General features: G+C 43.9%; 1 protein-coding gene across 1 annotated transcript; it reads left to right on the top strand.

Annotated features, from left to right (window-relative positions):
- The first annotated feature begins 611 nt into the window (after nucleotides 1-611).
- LOC311270027 (A disintegrin and metalloproteinase with thrombospondin motifs 15-like) lies at nucleotides 612-14,426 on the top strand. Its single transcript, XM_084374644.1, has 8 exons — nucleotides 612-1,911; nucleotides 6,267-6,399; nucleotides 6,536-6,703; nucleotides 9,347-9,630; nucleotides 9,835-10,012; nucleotides 10,122-10,294; nucleotides 11,209-11,384; nucleotides 11,522-14,426. Exons 1-8 carry the CDS (start codon nucleotides 976-978, stop codon nucleotides 12,312-12,314), a joined length of 2,841 nt encoding a protein of 946 aa, XP_084230770.1. The 5' UTR covers nucleotides 612-975; the 3' UTR covers nucleotides 12,315-14,426.
- The last annotated feature ends 5,853 nt before the right edge of the window (nucleotides 14,427-20,279 follow it).

Raw genomic sequence — 20,279 nt, 5'->3', positions numbered from 1 at the left:
TAGATGATAATACATAATTGATCCCCACAGGGGAAAGTCACATGTTACAGCAGTGCAAGAAACAGTCTGAAGAGGTTGTAAACAGATTATTAATGCTGCTTCAGGTGGGCCTGTACTGCAAGCTACATGTAGCTGTTGTAGCTGTTGAAGGTGCCACAAAATCAACTTTTCTTACTTCTTATAGGACCTTTAAACTGAAGGATCCCAGTTGTGCTGTTGTTGTCCGCCAGGTGTCGTACGCGACTCACACAGAGAAACAGATGTGTGTCCATGACAGGACAGCTGGTAAAGAACCACAGTAGTAATCTGATATCCCTCTAAGAGGATTCAGCTTCAATATCATAGTGATTGTGTCATATTCACCTTATTTAATTATTTCTGAAGCCAACTGATTATTATGTATAAGTAATGAAAGCATTCTTCTTAGTTATATATTCAAATTAGGGATGGAGGACATATGTCTGCTGATCCAGCCTGCTGCTCTTTATGAGATGAAAAATAGTTGTATTTATTTCAATGTATTATTTCATGTAGACAAAATTACCATCTCAGAAAATATGTGAGTGTGAGCGCACAGATGTGATAACTCATAGTGTGCTGGGACTGGATCATAGGCCTGCTGCTCGCTCAGTCTCAAGTGGCCGCAGAGAACCCGCATCCAATGAGCGCCTCCAAAGACTGCCCCCCTCCAAAGGAGAGATTGAGTTTCCATCTTTTTACACATGACGAAAATGCATAAAGTCCACAGAAGGCAGCAGTGGACTGCGCACACACACACAGGTGGAGAATGGGAATGGGTGATGACCAGGAGGAGTTTGCACTGAGTGGACCTGCATTGTTTTAGAGTCACTGGATTATGCTCCTCATCCTGATCTGTGGCTCTCACCGCTTCCACTGAGCTTGCACATTCAACATTCAACATCGTTTTGTCTTCTCTGCCGGTCGTTGCATTCTTCATTGAGTGCAAACATCGTCATGTTTATCAGAAGAACTTTTCTCCTCTGCTCTCTGCTGTCACTCTCAAAACTTGCCCGTTGCATGGAAAGTGAACTCTGCTTCCCGGTCAGACTGGATACGCACAACCATGACAGGAGGGATTTTGACAACGACTTGGAAAACCTCAATGGAGAATGTGTCATAAAAATACGAGCTTTCCAGCAGGAGTTGGTGATCGATTTACACCACGACTCTAGTTTCATCGCCCCTTCACTTTCTCACCAAGACGCGCTCTGGCTCTCCAACACCGATGCCACCACTGACCTGAGCCGGTGTTTCTACTCAGGATATGTGAATGCTGACAGCTATTCTTACGCTGCGTTGAGCCTCTGCAAAGGTTTACAAGGCGCGTTCGGCTTCCAAGGCTGGGAATATTTTATCAGCCCGGTGCAAAATGACACCAGAAGCGCAGAAAGCGCGCACATCATCCGGCGCAGACCCAACAACAACCTGAAGCTCAATTCAACCTCGAGATGCGCGGTGGAAAGCGACATCAGCGTCCAGGTTGCGCAATCGTTGGAGAAATACAAGCGACTGAACGATTACAGCAATGTGACCGAGACGATGCTGAGGAGGATGGGGAGAGCCAAGAGGTTCGCGTCAGTCCCCAGGTACGTGGAGACGCTCGTGGTGGCGGACGAGTCCATGGCGCACTTCCACGGAGATGACCTCAAACACTACCTCCTGACGCTGATGTCAGTGGCGGCGAGGCTCTACAAACACCCCAGTATCCTTAACTTCATCAGCATCACAGTGGTGAAGATCGTGATTATATCCGAGGAGGACAAAGGACCCAAGGTGTCCGGGAACGCCGCCATGACGCTGCGGAACTTTTGCACCTGGCAGAAAAAGATGAACAAAAACAACGACAAGCACGCAGACTACTGGGACACAGCGATTCTTTTCACTAGACAGGTAAAGACATGCTTTATATGTGTTGACACTGTTACAAGCTAACAGGGTAGAATGTGGGGTTTTAGTATGCGTAATTACGCACAGAAATGCGTAATCCTGATGATTTACCTAAGCAAAAACAACAAACATAGTATTTTTTCTATATGAGGCTTGTTTATGTTCTCCAAACGCTGCAGACTTTACATGACAGGCTTCCCCCCAGCTCCCCCTGCTGTGTCAGTTAATTGGTTTGCTTTCACAACACACTCTCCACCTCTGGTGAACTCAGGGAGCAGGAACTCGGTGACTATCCAGTCCACTCCAACCATCACAGCTTTGACACTGAGGCTGGGTCACGGAGGAAATGACTTGAGCCGAACAGAGCAATAGTCTTGATTTCTCTTCATGGCTCCTCAGAGGATAGTTTTATAGACGTGGAGCCCACCTCTGAGCTCTCCCTGCACTCCCAAATATTTGGCCCATGAAACAGGGTCAGAGATGAAGTCATCGCTGGTGTTCATTGGTCAGTGTGAATCCCACTGATCTAGATGGACTGTCTGCCACTTTGATTTCATTTTTAAACAATGAAGACTTCATTTAAAGTTGACAATCAACCCAAAATATACTTATTTGGTCACTGAGAAAGATAATGTTTGGTTATTGTTCAGTCTGCAGATGTATTTACAGTCTCCAGAGATAAAGACTCAAAGACAATCAAATTACCTTTGCCCAGTGGCACTAACATGATACGACACATGATAGTGTCAGACCTCAAACAAAATCCTTGTTTTATCTGTAACTTTGCCAACTGTAAGGACCCACTGTGCCCTCAGGGATGCCCCATTCGGAAGTGTCTTGTTTCTCTCAGCCATTCCCGTTCTTCCTCCAGCTGTGGGTTTTCCAGCCTCCTACCCACCACTTTGCCTGCTCCTCATTAAACATGCCCCTGAAGGGAGGAGGGGGGAGGGGGGGGGAGGAGGAGGAGGAGGACGGGAGGGTTCCTTCGTGCATGTCAGAGATGCTACATCCCAACATGTTTTTGCCTGGAGTCTGAAACATGCCGCTCCAGAGGGCCAGTTCTTGCACAGCTGCTTCTTCTTCACTCTGTCATGCACTTCCTCTCATATGTACAGTATGCTCTTCCTGTTTAGGTCATGACACTTCAGAGATGGGCTGTGTTTTCCTTAAAAGCATTTCTCATAGAAAATCTAGGTTCAGAGTTGTAAGCGATGTTATAAAACCTGTAGCCGTTTCAGATGACCCCATTTCAACTGTACTGGACCAGCCTACAGACAGTGAGTCATCTGGCTGTAATCTGCTATATAAAGCAGAAAGACACGTCAAATCATTCGGTCACTGTTTGGGTTAGTGTTGTATTGGACTGAATGACTGACCTACACTGCTCAGACTTCGATCGGAAGTTTGAAAAACTATAACGAGTGCTGTATTTCAGACACAGCTGCATTTACACAGTGTGGTCAAATGAATATTTCCTGTCAGTGGCCCCTAACTCTTATGTGTGATGGAATTTCTTGCCTAGACTGTGCAAGAAATGCTTTATGGTAATAAGTGGTACAACAGTAGGAACTTACAGCATATACGCCTGTATTGACGTTTCACGTTTGACATTTTAAGTATTGAATAAACTCTCCTTCATAAAGCAATACACGGATATCCAGGGTGTCAACACTTCAAGGACTGAGTGCTCCAGTGTGAGAGCCCACGTGATCACCGTGTCGGTGTTGTTCCTGGAACATCATAGTTAATGTTGGTCCAGGTCAGGACCATCACTGCAACTAACCAATCATGTATTTGCGATGATAGCTCTGTGACTCGAGGAAAAAGACCTGAAAAATACGAACATGGAAGACGCTAGCCATGTGTTAAACATTTACAGAAGTTAGCATGATAGCCCGTCCCGGTCCAAAGCTTCTGTGCTAGCGGTGTAAACATCAACACTCTCCTCACGCACAGCTAACTGAGCTAGCTTGCTAACGGTACCTCCAGTTTGTTTTGAGGATGAACTCGACAGGATGACATTTCTTGCATATTGCACCGTTGATGGCGGGCCACGGGCCAACAACGGACAGTCCCCTTATTTGAATGAATTCCTGTGCAAAGCGTAAAAACAAAAACAATAAGTGGACAGTCTAATATGTTCCGATCCAGAGACGACACTCGGTCTACTGGGTTAGCATACTTAGCCCATTCAGCCGCAAAGGCCTGCTGAAATGCCAAGTCTGTTGTTTTCTTCTAAGTAAAAATGTCCTGGAAAAACATTAATTATGATATTTTAGGCACAACACCAACACAGCGATATCAGATAGACCACAAGAGCCACAATGAATGTGATACTGAAATTATGAATATGACTGCCACATGACTTTAGCATCCGTACAGACGAAGTCATCCCCCCCAGACTCAGATATCAAACAAGCTGTCTCCACACATGTCCACATGATTTGGTGACTCAGTTTAGTTAGTAGTATTGTTCTGGTTTACCAAAGCTTTCAGTGGGCATTTAAGGCACGGCCATTGTCTGCTGTTTACCAGCCCGCAGTCTAATTTGTAGGTTTTATGAAGACCAACTTGGCGTTGTCCAGAGGCGACTGCGGTCGTCTTTAAACTCCATTGCCAGCATGATTGCTGTGTAAAGAATGTTTACTCAGTTCATTAAGCTCCACAGAAAGTTCATTGTATGTGAACAGGCAGTCCCCAAAAGACTAAATCTAACTGTAAATCTGACGTATTTATGTCCCCCCCGGGAGAGAGGGGGTGGATGTACTTTAACTCACAGCATGTTTGCCTTTTTTAACATGATGGATAATGGGCTGAGAAAGAGTAGAGTACAACCATATATGTCCAATGTCTGTGATAATGCTGTATCAGACCTTTTCCCACTCCACATAGTCTTTAATTGAAAAAGTACAAACTGAGACTCCTAGCAACATGATAGTTATGAATATTGCACCCAAATACGAGCTTTAAAAGGCCAGATGGTAGTTAAATGCATCGAGATCCGTACACAAACTAAAATGGAAATATTTCTTTGCTGAGATAACCCTCATATTGTGTTTTAATTGCAGAAACACACAAAAAATGCAGAGATAGATAACAGATGTGGGAAGTAGGTCAAAGCAAAGAACAAACTCATTGACGCTGCTGTTTCTTCTCTCCCGTTTGTCTCGCAGTTTTTCGGTTTTCGCTCATAAATGGTCCAAACGTTTCAATGTCATCTGCACATGAGCACATCTGGACTGGATTTGCACCGGCCAACAATCGCGGTTTTGTGGTTTATTCTAGGAATGATTTGTCATAGCGCTCGAGGTCTTCACTTGGCGCTGAGTTTAATGTGTGCGTTCGGTGCAGCGGAGGATTGCAGGGCCTGTGTGACATTAAACCAGTAATGTGCTTTATCTATAATAGCTGACCGCCTCTGGTTTTCTGTGTTTCTGGGTATGTAGAGACGGTGCTGTTTATGGGCCAGGCAGATGGGCGGTGTTCTGCGGCGGTTACTGCCCAAGCTGTCCTGTGATTAGGAGGTACAGCTCCAAATGGATACTCGCTAAGATTGGGTTTTTTAAACCTTGTGGTGGAGAAATAGGTCATCTGGAAACTCTGCTATGGCATGGAAATGTTGCGATTGGGGACAGTTACATTACCTCATAGAGGAAGGTGTGCTCTAAACACTGCTGCCCACTAAAAACTCAACTAAAAACACTTAGTGGAAAGCCTTGCTTAACACTATCTAATCCTTTTCCAGTCTCAAGGAAACTCTAATGACAACGTGAAGGATAATTCCAGTATGTTACAACCTGAGTCTTATTTCATAGTTTAGTCATTGTTATTGTTTGTATACGTAGATTAGTCTGCACCAAGTCAATTGCTGAGATCTGGAAACAAAGTGACATCATTAAAAAGAAGTCAGACAGTCGCACAATCGACTCCTAGATTTGCCAAACATATGTGGGAGAGAACAAAACTCCAACTGTAAAATGATCTCCCAAACTGTCCTGTGTACTTTCCATAGTTTTCATGTGTCGCAAGGGTGTATTATGGTTTCTGGAGTGCTGACTGATAATCCAGCTAAACTGTTGTGCAATCATGTAAAAGATCAAGTTTTTTTCACCCTGTAACGACTTTAAGTCATGTCCCCATGTTCCCGTTGGGGCAGTGGCATTCACATTACTGTCCCTGCACCTGATTTTTTAAAATCAAGATCCATGAATGAATCCCTGAGAAATGAATGAAAAATGTCAAAAAACACCCTGTCTTGCAATGTTCTTTTCTGGATTCGAGGAGTTCGTAAAGTGCCATGTCCTGCATGCTTTTCTTTCGCTCACATGTACTAATGCAACGTGCTGTTTTGTGTCCAGGACCTGTGTGGAGCCTCCACCTGCGACACTCTCGGCATGGCTGATGTTGGCACCATGTGCGACCCCAAGAGAAGCTGCTCTGTGATCGAAGACGACGGCCTACCTTCAGCCTTCACCACTGCTCATGAGCTTGGTGAGCCCCACCAACACCACCCTCCATTCAGTATACATTATTACTGTAGTGTGTCCTATAATGTGAGTGCATATGAACAGATCAAAGTATCCATGCATTCATGAAGTACATCTGACATCACATTCCCTCTCGACAGGACACGTGTTCAACATGCCACACGACAACGTGAAGGCCTGTGAGGACGTGTTTGGGAAACTGCAGGACAACCACATGATGTCTCCCACCCTCATCCAGATAAACCGCACCAGCCCCTGGTCCCCCTGCAGCGCAGCCATCATCACTGAATTCCTGGACAGTGGGCACGGTGAGTTTCCTACGACCCCTGACCGCTGTGTTTGACTGCAAACAGAGTTGTAGAGCGTTTGAAGAGGTGTGAAGCCAAAGTGAGGTCAGACACAAACTGTTATTAAAGGAGAACTCCACGTATTTTACACATCAAAGCCTGTGTAGAGAGTTCTACAAAATAAGGATGTTAATGATTGATCATTAATCGATTAATCAGCGTTGAGATTGTAACCGATTAAAAATGCATTAACCGACAATCAGAGACGGGCACAAATACTTAAAGGTGCAACATGTAAGAATCTGTCAAATTCATACTCCAAACAAATAGGGGACAGCATATCACCAGGGTAACTGCTAACTGCTGCTAACTATAGCTGCTCTAAGCTAGTTAGCTCAGTCAGCTGTGCAGCTAGCAATTCAGAACTGGGGGCTGGGGGACCAGAAGAGTTTTAGTGTTCACACCGCTAGTACAGGAGCTTTGGACCGGGACAGGCCAGGGCTAGCTGGTTAGCATGCTAACTTCAGTATTAATCTCTATCTCTATCTCTATATCTCTATTTCTTCCATTCTGCTAATAATTTCAGTTAATTTTTGAATGTTTTCAACTACAATTCTGACATATTGCACATTTAATTTTATCATTCAAGTAACTTGGTGTTTACTTGATCTGTTCTTTTAACTCCTAATTTAGGCTAATTGAGGCTAGTAGCTCAAGGCTACATTAGCTGTAGTAGCGTATCAACTGAACTGTTGGAGGCTCGGTTGCATTGTGTAATGCAGGTGCCAGGTTTTAACAAGGAAGAAGAATGCGTGGAATATTTGTTTCTGCTGCATCGATTTTACTACTTCTTCTTTTAAAGTGTCCATTGTTAGTCTGATAATGTTACAGGAGTGCAATGCTAAATCGCTGGAATAGCAGCCAACAAACATGCAGTTAGGTGATGATTGCATTAGGAGAGCACATACTCATTCTATTATTCATGTAATTAGACCCTTAACGGTTCCGTTTGTCAGCGGATCACATCCACGCAGTTGTTGAAAAGCAGCAGAGGAGCTCTTATTTTCATATTTTCTGGGATTTACTCGATTGTTTTCGGGTCATTAGCCTCTTGATGCACAATATGACAATAATCATTCGAGGCCAAATGCAAGTGAGGGCATAAATGAATTTCAGCATCCCTCTATGCTTCCAACGTGACATCTGCAGAAGTACCCTGCTCCTAGAAAAAGTCGAGCAAAAGCCAAAGAGAAATGTATTCGGTTGGACGCAGATTGTTTGCCAAGCAGGCCAGACCACAGGACTTGGCCTTGGAGCGATGCTAAACGTTTGTTTTAAAACTGCCCCCACATCTGTCCCAAATTAGAGGGCTTGTTCTGGGGAGAGTCACCACAGCGGTTTGGACTTCGAGGTGTATCTGCCCAGTATTTCCCATGCAGGTTTGCTCCAAATAGACAAACGTTTTTGCTTCTTTTGGTCCCCATTGTAGCGAAAAGAACACAAACTGAGGCGGAACATTTTTGCCCTGACAGAGAGTGATTTCCACCTAACGATGTTATAACATGGTTACTCCTGGCCGCCTGTCATAAATCTAGACTCCGAGAAGCAGAGGGGAGAAAAAAAAACACATGTTGCCACATGTTTGAGGCCGTTTTTTGTGCAGTTCTGGGCTCAAAATCATTTGTAACCTGTTCATTCTCCACATACGCACGCACAACACCAGCTATTGTTTTTGATTAGCGCTCATTGAAGAAAGTGTAGGAAGGAAGAGGCGAGGTCTGGCTGCTTCAGTGTAGAGTGACTTGTTTATATACTATTGTACTATCAGTAAATCAGATGCGTTTCTTCTGCCAAATTTGCGGTGAAATGGTAGGAAACAAATTTGCCACCAGCTACAGCTCATTCACTCACTGCCTTATAAACTGTTGTGATTTCACCGCAACACGAGAGGCATAATAAACCGTTCAAAGTGAGTAAACACAGTTTTTCCCCCCAGTGGAAATGACTTGTTTTGGATGTGTAAATTCCCCATAAGGGTGAGAAACCAAGTGATAAAAAGCTCCTCCTGGAAACCTCCTGGATCGTTCATGTTTCCAGGCACCTGCTCGTCAAACTCTTCCGATTATCAGCCTGTTCCTGGAAAGGTTTCTGTGTGCCATTTATTGTAAATGGACTCCATGTCTTTGACCTTTGCACTGATACCTCCCTGCATGTCACTTTGGTAAAGAGTTTAAAGCTAACATCTCAAATCTTTAACTAATCTTTATTCCTGCAAGTCATGCAACAAGAATGGGATCAAACATAAGCTTGTGGGCTTTTAGGGAGAGTTTGGAGGATGGACTAGGGGTGGGGGTGACTGTTTGTGGGGTCGTGTCTGTGTGTGGGATGTGGCGTACACAGCACGCACTGCAACAAGCAGTGCTTTGACTTCAAAGAGCCCAAATCACAAGGGCAATGGTTGCTTACTGCCCCTAACCCACAATCCCACGCACCCACAACACACATGCATTTAATGAAAAGCACAGTGGAAATACTGAGGAATACATATTCAATTCTGATTCAAAGAGAGTAAGGATGCTGTGTTAAAAACATAGACAAAACCTACAAGGTAGAGAAAAGCCATGAAACCAGAGGTGACAGTTTGTCTTGCTTCCCCTCTTCTAGGGGAATGTTTGCTCGACCAGCCCCAGAAACCCCTGGTCCTCCCTGACGCGCTGCCGGGATCAGCCTACAGCCTCGACCGTCAGTGCGAGCTGGCGTTCGGAGAAGGCTCCAAGCCCTGTCCATTTATGCAACCGCCATGCGGCCGTCTGTGGTGCACGGGGAAATCAAATGGCCATTTGGTGTGCATGACTCGTCACTTCCCCTGGGCAGATGGCACCCACTGTGGGGACGGACAAGTCTGCGACCGAGGGGTCTGCTCCGACAAACAGGCAAAAAATCCGAAGGTAAGGCTCACACAAGTTCTTGATGTCAACATGCACCTTAACTGGGGTGTGATTAAGGAAGATTATAGTGGTAGGCCAATTAGAGGCAGAGTGGGAAATGAAATATTCTTTAGTGACCTCTCATCATGTTGTCCAACCCTATATAAAATCAATGGTGGTTATACTTTCTGCAATATTTCCCTGTTTTGTCCCATGTATTTCCAGGTGGACGGCCGCTGGGGTAAGTGGGGTCTGTTCGGTTCCTGCTCACGCACATGTGGAGGCGGCGTCCAGCTGTCTAAGAGAGAGTGCAACAACCCAGTTCCGTCAAACGGTGGTAAATACTGCCAAGGGGTTCGGGTCAAATACCGCTCCTGCAACCTGAACCGCTGCTCTGACACAGGTACGAGTGGTTCAAAACAGACAGCTATGTCCTATGACATTTTTTCCCCTTGAGCGTTCCCACCTCTCACCTTCTGTACTCTCTCCCTCCTTCTCTCCCGTCTGTGTAGGTAAGACGTACCGTGAGGAGCAGTGTGAGACCGGTGGGCAGAATTTCAACAGTAACCGAGTCGCCCACTCGGTGGTGTGGGTGCCCAAGTACTCTGGAGTGTCTCCTGATGACAGGTGTAAACTCATCTGCAGGGCTAACGGCACGGGCTACTTCTACGTCCTGGCACCAAAGGTAAACCTCAGGGGTATTCTCTGATTTGCCTGAACAAATGTAAAGATAATTTGATTGGTGATGAGACAAAAGTCTGAGGTTAGATTTTGAGATATGAGGCCAAGATAATGTCGGGTGAAAGTGATTATGCATCAGCCAGCTGCCTCTGGCCCAAGTGTGAAAAATGGAGGAAGGAATGAAGCAGAGGAGGAGTACAGCCTAGCTGTTTCAGATAGCAGGGTGTGGAGTGAGCTGTAGCAGCAGCGAGACTGAGTTCACACTTCACTCCATCATACCGGCTGAGGAGGAGTAGATAAGAGCTCTCAGAGGACACGTAGCTCTGAGTCACAGAGCAGCTGGAAGTTTTAACCACAGAGTCACGACTGCAACAGAAAATGGGTTTTTAGAGTAGTTTCTGAGTACGAGTTACTGTAAATCTTTTAGAGTTTGGTGCATTGAGGGCCAGCTTTTAAGTATGATACATCTTAGGATAGAGGAAAATGTGTGTGTCAGGGTGCTCACGACCGCATTATGTAACTTAGCGGTCACGTATTTGCACACAGACGAGCAGTGAGGGGGATCTGGTTGACAGCATCACTTAAGATACTTATTTCCACAGAATATCCTGCTGCTTATATGTTCATTACAAAAAAGTATTTTATGATCTCAAAGTTTACTTTTCCTGCTTGCGTGTTAATTTAGAAAAGCAGTCTGGATAAATTAAGAGAAATGTTTCCAGTGGACTGTAGTGAAAGAACCACAGGATCAAGTCATATAATCAAATTCCTACTTATTTTACTGGCCTGGAATAAAGATATACAGCGAAGTAAAGTCTCAGGGAATGTTATGTGGTCTGTACTATGTGTTGGATGCTCTGCTGTGTCTGCTTCTTGTGACTAAAGATTTTTGTTTTCTGTAACCTTACCTAACCTTAGGTCGTGGATGGGACTCCATGCTCCCCAGACTCCACAGGAGTGTGTGTCCAAGGGAAGTGCATTAAGGCCGGCTGTGATGGAAAAATTGGCTCGACCAAGAAGTTTGATAAGTGTGGAGTCTGCGGAGGTGACAACAAGGGCTGCAAGAAGGTGTCGGGACTCTTCACAAAGCCTGTGTGAGTAAATCCCACATGTGATAGCACTTAGAGAACGCTTCTTACGTCATTCATTTTCCCCTGTTACTTCAACACGATAGCATTATCGGCTTCACTATTACAAGCTCTCATCGACTGTAATGTGTTTTGGCATGCAGGCATGGCTACAACTTTGTGGTGATGTTGCCGGTGGGCGCAGCCAACATAGACGTCCGTCAGCGAGGCTACAAGGGAATGGTGAGTGATGACAACTACTTGGCGGTGAAGAACAGCGAGGGCAATTACCTGCTCAATGGGAACTACGTCGTGTCAGCTGGGGAAAGGGACATCATGGTGAAGAACAGCCTGCTGCGCTACAGTGGCACAGCTGGCCTTTCTGAGACCCTGAATGCTGTGAAGCCCTTAGGGGAAGCCCTGACTGTGGAGGTGTTGTGTGCAGGCCAGATGACACCTCCTCGAATCCGCTACTCCTTCTACCTCGCCCGTCAGTCCAAGGAAGACAAGCCTCTCAAGAAGGACGGGCGTGTAAATGCCCATAACAGTGTCCTGACTGAGAATAGTGTCAAGGAGAAGGGAGGAGACACCCTGAAGAGGTCGTATAGTAAGGAGGATCCTGCTCTTGGGAAATGGATATCCACAAGTTGGGACAAGTGCTCTGTGACCTGCGGCGGTGGGATCCAGAGGAGGATGGTGCAGTGTCTGAGACAGGACGGGAAGCCTGGGTTGGACTGCGATCCTTCACAAAGACCTGCAGCCACTCGGGCTTGTGGAGACCCATGTCCTGAGTGGCTTGTTGGGCAGTGGTCGCCTTGCTCCAGAACCTGTGGGAAGGGCTTCAAGAGAAGACCACTGCACTGCAAAACCCAAACTGGGCATCTGCTCCCAAGGGAGCACTGCATTGGCATACGGAAGCCACAGGAGCTGGACTTCTGTAACCTAAGGCCTTGTTAGTGCCTAAAACCTATAAACTAAAAGTCTTTATGTTTTAAATGGACCTAACAGATTCCACTCCACACACAGACAACGTGAACGGCAGGTGAAGTTTTTTCGACCTGCATCATGGGACACTTGCTTGGAAGAACAACAAGAATATTGGAAGGAGAGTGAAAGTCGCAGGATGAATGCTGGAAGATATTTTTCACTGCCATCACTCTGACTGCAAAACACACGATCCAGGTCCTTCTCTGATGGCAAAATAACATGAGGAGGTCAAATAAAATGTAGTGGAATCCCTCGTACTGTCAGCAGATACAGGTTGCTGTCAGCAATCAATCTGGTTTACATTATGAGTCTTGAACAGATTTCTTGTCATAATGTTTTCAATGTGCAGGTTCCTAAGTCTGTCAAATAGATCAGTGAAGCCTTCTGGCTATTTTTCAGGAAGCAAACATACCAGGGTTGATGCATAACTTTCTACAAACTGGACTAAAATGTAATGTCATGTGCTGCACAATACTTCACATAGAGAAAGATTGTGTTGATGTGGCCTCGTTTGTAACATACTTTTCTGCTGCATTGTTCATCCAACCCTGATATATATATTTTTTTAATCCATTGGTTTACATCTATAGCAAATCAAAGGGGAATTCCAGTATTTCTAAACCTGGGCCTTATATTAACATGGTTTTGTGTGTAAATGATTCACACCTACCAAAAGTTTTTGAATCGGTCCAGTGGGTCTCCAGCTGCACTGGCTGCAGTGTAATCCTTTGGGGCAACTGCGACCATCAAAGCTACGTCCACTAAAAGTGCCTTTTTTGTTATTCTCACGAGTGTCAACATTACAGAAATGGTTGATGCACCTTTTTGTTAAATTATAAGATCCTTTTTGTCACTAGAAACACAAGTCTTGTTCAAGGAGAAGTCTCGTGCGGAATTGTCCACTGTCAGACACTTTGAATAACAACCTCAGTCTGTCAGTGGCAAAAACAAGCACTTTTAGTGGATGTAACTTTGATTTGTCAGTTGCCCTAAAGGTTTACATTGAAGCCATTGCAGGTGTGTGTCGTGGCTCCCAGCTGAGACGATCTACTGGACCGATTTAATCATCTACACACCAAAACAAGTAAATATAGTGCCCAGGTTTAGAAATGCTGGAATTTCCCTTTAAGGTCGATACAGCGTTTGAAGACTTCTACAGTACACTTTGTCGTTTTTGACATGTTTCACTCCTGAAACTTTCCTCCAAAACAGACAATAGCCTAATGATGCAGCCAGCATTTCTATGAGCACATCACCTGTGCTAAAGACTCTGCAGACCTCACTCAGCACCAGTCATGGAGACAAATAAAACTAGAATCTGAAGTCAGGGGAGGGAAACAATGTCCAGTAGATTAGCTGCTGTGGCCACAAGCTCATTGAATTCATCAAGCTACATCCAACACTGCACTGCTCATCTTAGATATGAGCTTGGCTTGATATCACACACACACACACACACACACGCAGACACACAAACAATGTGTGCAACATCGCTTCCTTCATCTCCTTAATCATTCGACCACAACAATTGTCTTCTCAGTTCATTGTGTTCAGCCATGTTAAGTAACGCCTGTCTGGCACAGTTACCAAAGATAATTTATTATCAATCAAACGGTAAAGCAGAAAGGGGAAGAAAACCTGGCGAGCCCTCCGTCATGCTGTACAGAATGTGTGTTTTCCTGGATCTCCTTGTTCCCGGCCCCACAGCCTGAGCCAAGCTGTCCTGTAATCCATTATATTCTTGTTTTGTTTCTTAAATGGGGCAACATTGTTCAATCAAGCATCCAACGACAGGATGGATCCTGTGTTAGTTGGATTATCATTTTTATTTTATTTTTTTATCTGCTTTTGCACTTTGTACAGCAAAAGAAACCTATGACCTACATGGGCTGTATTGTATACTATGTATACATTTATTCAGCTCTGTGCAGAAATAATGTAAATACGTTTTTTTTAATCTTTTTTTTTACACAGGCATTTGTAATTGTCTTTGACTCCAGTATATTTATTCCGAAATTAAAGCCATTAAGGAATTGACATAATGCATACTGTATTTTTTTTTCACTTCTGCAATGATTTCAATATCTGTGCACATTTTTTAACTACCTGACCTGACAGTCCTGACCTCTGAGAAAACAGAGAGCCGGACAGTCCGACATGTGAGGCGTCATCGTATCTTACAAGCTGTGTTTCATCAATCACTTTAAACATACAGTATCGAATTTCTGCTGCGAGGGGCCTCTTAGTCAAATTAAATATATAGAAACCGAGGTAAAACGAGAGTGAACAGACGGGCATTTACTGGATGGAGAGGACTGGTGCTGTGTCATAGTCTCTTCCCTTGTTGATACGTGTTTCCCCTCACCACCAGAGAGACAGTTGAGACCTGCATTCTTTCTACTAAATCAGTAAGTAACAAAACCTGCCTACAGGTGTTTTACTCTGACTATTTATAGCACGGAGATCAGGGTTAGTAGGTCACATTGGGATTCTTAGAGTTGTTATTTGTTTTGGAAAGTAACTCGCCCGCTATTAGTAGCCATGGTGCTAACAATGTCTTTGCAACAATGGCGCCAACAATAATACCAAAGGGAACACTAGGAGGGGGGAAGCTGAAAAGATGTCTATCCACATTAATTACATTTAATATCATATACTTATATTATTATTTATAATACTTTTGCTTTTTACAGCACTGTTAGTGACCAAGCTAAGCTAACAGGGTAACTCATTACGTCAGAGAGCTTTATTCTATTATTCATTTTTCAGCACAGTGCAAGAAAATGGAGAAGCTCAGAGTGCTATTGTGTAGCTCGCCTGCTACAGTAGTTAATCAGTTAGCCCAGCCAGTAGTCGTTACATCAGCAAGCTTCCAAAATGAAACATGCTGTTGCTCTTCCTGGTGTGACCAAACCTTTAACCCTCCAGCGAGTCTCATGTGACAACCAGGTGGACTAACAGCTCACATGTGACCTCAACAATGCTCAAATAATAAACAATCTTAAAGCCCTGTCACACTGGAAGAAAAAACTCCCACGAACAACCGCTAACATCTGGCATTTGTCTGCATTGGGAAACCTCTGGTTGGTGTTTGTTTGATGAAAACATGAAACCCAGGTGGACATGCTAATTTTCGGCCCCTTTCCAGTGCGATGCCGTGACGTGCATTAAATATGGGAATACTTTGCCTACTTTACATTTCAAAAAGTGCTCGAACATCGTTCAGTCTGCATCAAGTATGAATGTGTGTCGAGAGTAAATTAAAATCTGAAATCTGAAACAGAGACTGTAGTAAAAGATATATAAAACCTGAATATATGCAATAATTTGGGTGTAAAATGGTACTACAGAGGTAAATGCCTGGTCGTCCACTTCAGTCAGTCAGAACTTACGGGGTCTTTTGGATGAGAGGTGAAACATCTTAAAGCCTATCTTTGTTTGTGCTTTGCTTTAAACAAGTAAGTGTAAAAACGCTAAAAGCCTTTTTTATCTTCAATCAAAGTAATACATGGGAGAAAAATGACAAAACCTCTGCTGAGCAAACTCATACATGTAACATTTGTCAGCATTAAAATCAAACAGGAGAAAGGAGAGGAAGCAGATGACGTGTGGACTACAAAACATGTGCCAGCTCATATGCCCCAGTTCTCTGCTTCCTCTCTGTGAATTGTCCATATTAATTACCAGCTGTCACATCTGCAGCTACAGTAAAAGAACGGGTGAGATGGGTGGCCAGCGTGCCGTGCAGCAGCTCACTGTAGCCTATAAAGTCCACTTTGCCGTGCGTTTGTTTCACGCTCAACATTTCAGACATGCAACTACAGCTATTTTCCACCGGTTGACGTGAACTCATTCTGCCTGTCTGCGTCTATGACCAGTCCAAGAATGCAGCTGTGTGTGAGAAGGTGGAAATTTTGAATTGTGCGATTTTGAACATGATGACTTATGCGTGTCTGAGGACTCTGAGAAAAAGGTCGGAGTCTAGCATCGGAGGTCAGACATTCAAAAAACTTTTTTGGAAGGAAGTGATAAGTCAAAAAAGTCTGAATTGTCTGACCTACATAAGAGCAGATAGAGGAGAACCTGGAGTAGAGCCAATGGAAACATTTATTTGTTCCCCTTGTTGCCTCTTGCCTGGGTTTACAGTCATATCTAGTTGCAGGTTTGATGGCCATAATTGAGCTCGACTCCTTATCAAAAAGAATGTTTTTAAGGGAAGTTTTTGATTACAAGTAAATCTCCCAGTACACTGAGACGCCCAAGTTATACTGGAACTGAACACCAAAGATTAATGATCTCAGAATGTGAAACAGTGTGCAGTTTAAATCCCACACACTTCATCAGAGTCATACTAACTTTTATAGATGTGCAGAACCTTTACAACATGAATTACAGAAATGAATGAAAATGAAAAAAATGCTCTATCTCCCAATGTTAAAGAACAAGTCCTGGATCTGTCCCTTTATCTGGATCCAAATGGAGTGTAGTCTGGGCCGACATCCACCCTCCATCCAAGTTTCATGGAAGTGTTTTGAGTAGTTTTTGTGTAATCCTGCTAAAAATCCAACCAACCACACAACCGACCACCCAAATGGACAGAGGTGAAAACATAACCTCCTTGGCAGAAGTAATAATGCAGTTCAGATAATCTGGCTGTAATGACTTGTTTCAGAACCATCTTATCATTTAGCTGCTTGTGGTTTTTTTGCCCATACAGATTTTATTGTGTGGCACTATTGCAGCGTTCCAGCACCCTATAAATGTCTTTGTTGAGTACAATCCGGTGCTTGTAGTGGCCTGTACTCACCAGCACTTTCCAATTTTCTATGTGGGACACCGTGTCGTTTTCTTGCATACCGGCACTTCTCATAAACTATTACCAGAGGGCGCTACGTGACGCTCTGGGCTCATCACTCTGTGGGTCGCTTGTGCCCCCTACTGTGTGCCAACATGTGAAGAACCAAATGTCCTGGCACTTCTTTTTCTCCTCTGCGAGCGCTGGTAGAATGTTATCGGAACCAGCCAAATCTACTGAAAGAAGGCCCGTGTTTTAATAAAATTGGATTCATCCTTTGTCCTTTGTCCTTCAGCAAAACGCTGAACCACTAACTGCTCCTACATACAGAACAACCCTTCACATGATGAATGATAAGTGATCGGCTGCATGCACTTTAGTTTATTTCTGCAACCAATAAGTCCTGCTGCGCTCACAAGCGCTGCAAGGGCTTAACAGTGAGCCACAAATGTAGCTGGCCAGCCAGAAGTGCATCATTGCAATTCCTCTTTTAAAAAAATCAACCCAACATGCCTTTGGTCCCTTTTCATAGTTCCCCTACCAAGGGAAGGCTTACCCCTAATTCATGAAACCATGACAAACTGGTGAAGACCTGAGAGTTTCTGTGAGTAATTAGGGTGAGGAGCCCAGTGACAAATTTTATGTGGCGTCGTTTGTCTGATCAGCAGCAGATTTTTGCAGTGATTGCTGAGTCAGAAGGACTGCACACCACAGACCATTTTAAAGATATGCACTCTTAAAGAAGAGCTTTGTACACAATCCATGTGACTCTGACTGGGTACGTGGAGAGGCCCAATGAGCAGCTTCATTAATGCACATCTCTGAGGAGGTCTGCTGACTGCAGCAGGAACAGGATCTGTCTGCACACAATAGTGATGACGGATCCACAGCTGACCTCTGGTCATAGAAAACTATTCTAATGATTCAGCTCAGTGCGGCTGAGTTAAACTGCCTGACATTTTTCGACACATTGTGTGGTTGTGGCTTCGTAAGCCTCCAAACAATATCAACAAGCCAACAGTTGAAATGAGATCTGGTCAACAGGACAGTGCAGGGGGTCACCAGCTAAAGGAGCTCTGTAGAGACAAAGCTCACAGAATGCCATATAAAACAATACACTGTACATAAAATCAAACCTGCCGTATATTAGATAAACGAAACAAACCAGGTCAGCTGGAAATCTGCAAACAGCAAATGAAACAAGAGCTAGTGGATTCGTCTGGTTTCCAGGCTACTGGACAACTTATTTACCAAATATTAGTCTTTACACTTGAATTTTTGGAAACTTTCTATACCTAAAAAATTCTCGTCTCAATCAGGGGTCCATTTGTGTGATGCTTGTAGCCAACACCTCCTGTAATTACTCAAACACTAGACATGTGGAAACTCTGCAGGAAAGCTTTCCGATACCACTGTTGATATAGAACTGCAGCAACAGTTGACTTGGATATCTAAATGTGATTTCAGCACTGTGGCTCAGCTCCAAGCCTAACACAGACGGTTTGGTCACCTGTCACTGTAACACTCACCTTTGACCCTGCCTGAGGGGAAACATGTCTGAGGATAAATGGGACAGATAAGGTAATTCGACAATCTGCTCTACTTTTCACATTTTCTCTGCATCTCGCAGTTAAAAGGTGAACATTTTTGGGCCCAATCGGACTGTCTGGCTTATAATAGCTGTAAAGCTTAAAGCAAAAAATGATAAGAAAGAACTGAAAACAGTCAGCTGCAGGGAGTATTTGGAGATTTAAGAAGAGATAAACTCCTGACTTTAGTGAGAGCTTGTTTGTGTGGCATGTCTGTGTGAGGAGAGGGTCACTGAGGACATTCCTTTGGCCCGAGCTTAATATTTACTAAATCTCAGAGCATTTAAGAGGAGTAATGACCACTTTCTGAGCTGCAGCATTTAGTGTCAGCGCTCTGAAAGCAAAGCTTTGATAGCTGCTTACACAATGCAGACATCTTAGACTTTATCCACCATGTTCATGAGATTAGACCGGTGCAAGTACAGACACCAGACACTACAGAAAACAACAACCTTTTACCTGTTTGTAATGGGAATGAATGGGCCTGTTCCCTTTGATGTTAAGTCTGGCATTATAAAGAAAGAGCTGCTGACTGGCATTCTGCTAAATCTACAGTGGTGTCAGTACCGGTCCAACAATAGCATCGGCCTCTAGTTTCAGCCTCAGGAAAGATGTGGATTTAAGGTGTGGATTTACTTGAGTGTACTGAGTGACTACAGCAAGTACTGATGATACAAACAAGTGGCCAGGACAGGGCTAGCTGGTTAGCATGCTTACTTCAGTGTGTACTGTGTAACACAGTACATACATATCTTTGACATGATGTCAACACTGTTATTTCTTCACATTCTGCTGATGATGTTTTAGTAAATAAACAATAAAAAATAACAATACTAATGCTTTGAATTTGTGTTTCCAAACCCTTTTGTTTTTGCTTGTAAACCCTTTCAAAGAAAGCTATGGCTTCTTGTGGTCCCTTAGTGGTTGTACATGTCAAATGCTCATGTTTGAGGCCTGGACAGGTAAAGAATTTAATTATTCCCTAGAAAAGCATCAAATATGATATGAAGGTCTGATAAAATAAACACAATTTACGTCTTTTTCTGGTTCCTTCGCAGTAATCCCAGGCTTTTATTGTGAAACATACACAGGACATGTTGACTTTCATCAACAGCAGCTGAAACGTGGAATCAATAACAGTGATTGAATCAGTAAGAGCTTTATTTCTGTTCAAAATAAACTCAAAGCAGATTATGTTGTGTTGATGTTATTAATTCTGCACACTGCTGATTGCATTATGCAAACCACAGGCACTGATAACATTGTTTGTGTCTTTTTTTGTCCCAGTATTTATCTGGAACTGATCAAAATCTGTGGAAGTCACTGCAAATCCTCCGACACAGGCTTCTTTGAAGTAGAATGCAGAAAAATCTCCCTAACAGTGGCACATCCAATGTCACGCTGAGGGCAAAGAATTTGGACCCAAATGCAGGAGAGGGTAGGCAGGAGGGTCAATGGATGAAGTGTAATTCAGGATCGATGGTAGGGACAGGCAAACACAACAGATGACTGAACAAACTGGAATGAGTGGAGGAAACAAGAGAGCAGGGA

The sequence above is a fragment of the Pagrus pagrus genome, assembly GCF_965226575.1.
Source record: "Pagrus pagrus genome assembly, chromosome: 14".
NCBI lineage: Eukaryota > Metazoa > Chordata > Actinopteri > Spariformes > Sparidae > Pagrus > Pagrus pagrus.
Note: the sequence above shows the minus strand (reverse complement) of the source record. Positions and strands in the feature narration are given on the sequence as shown.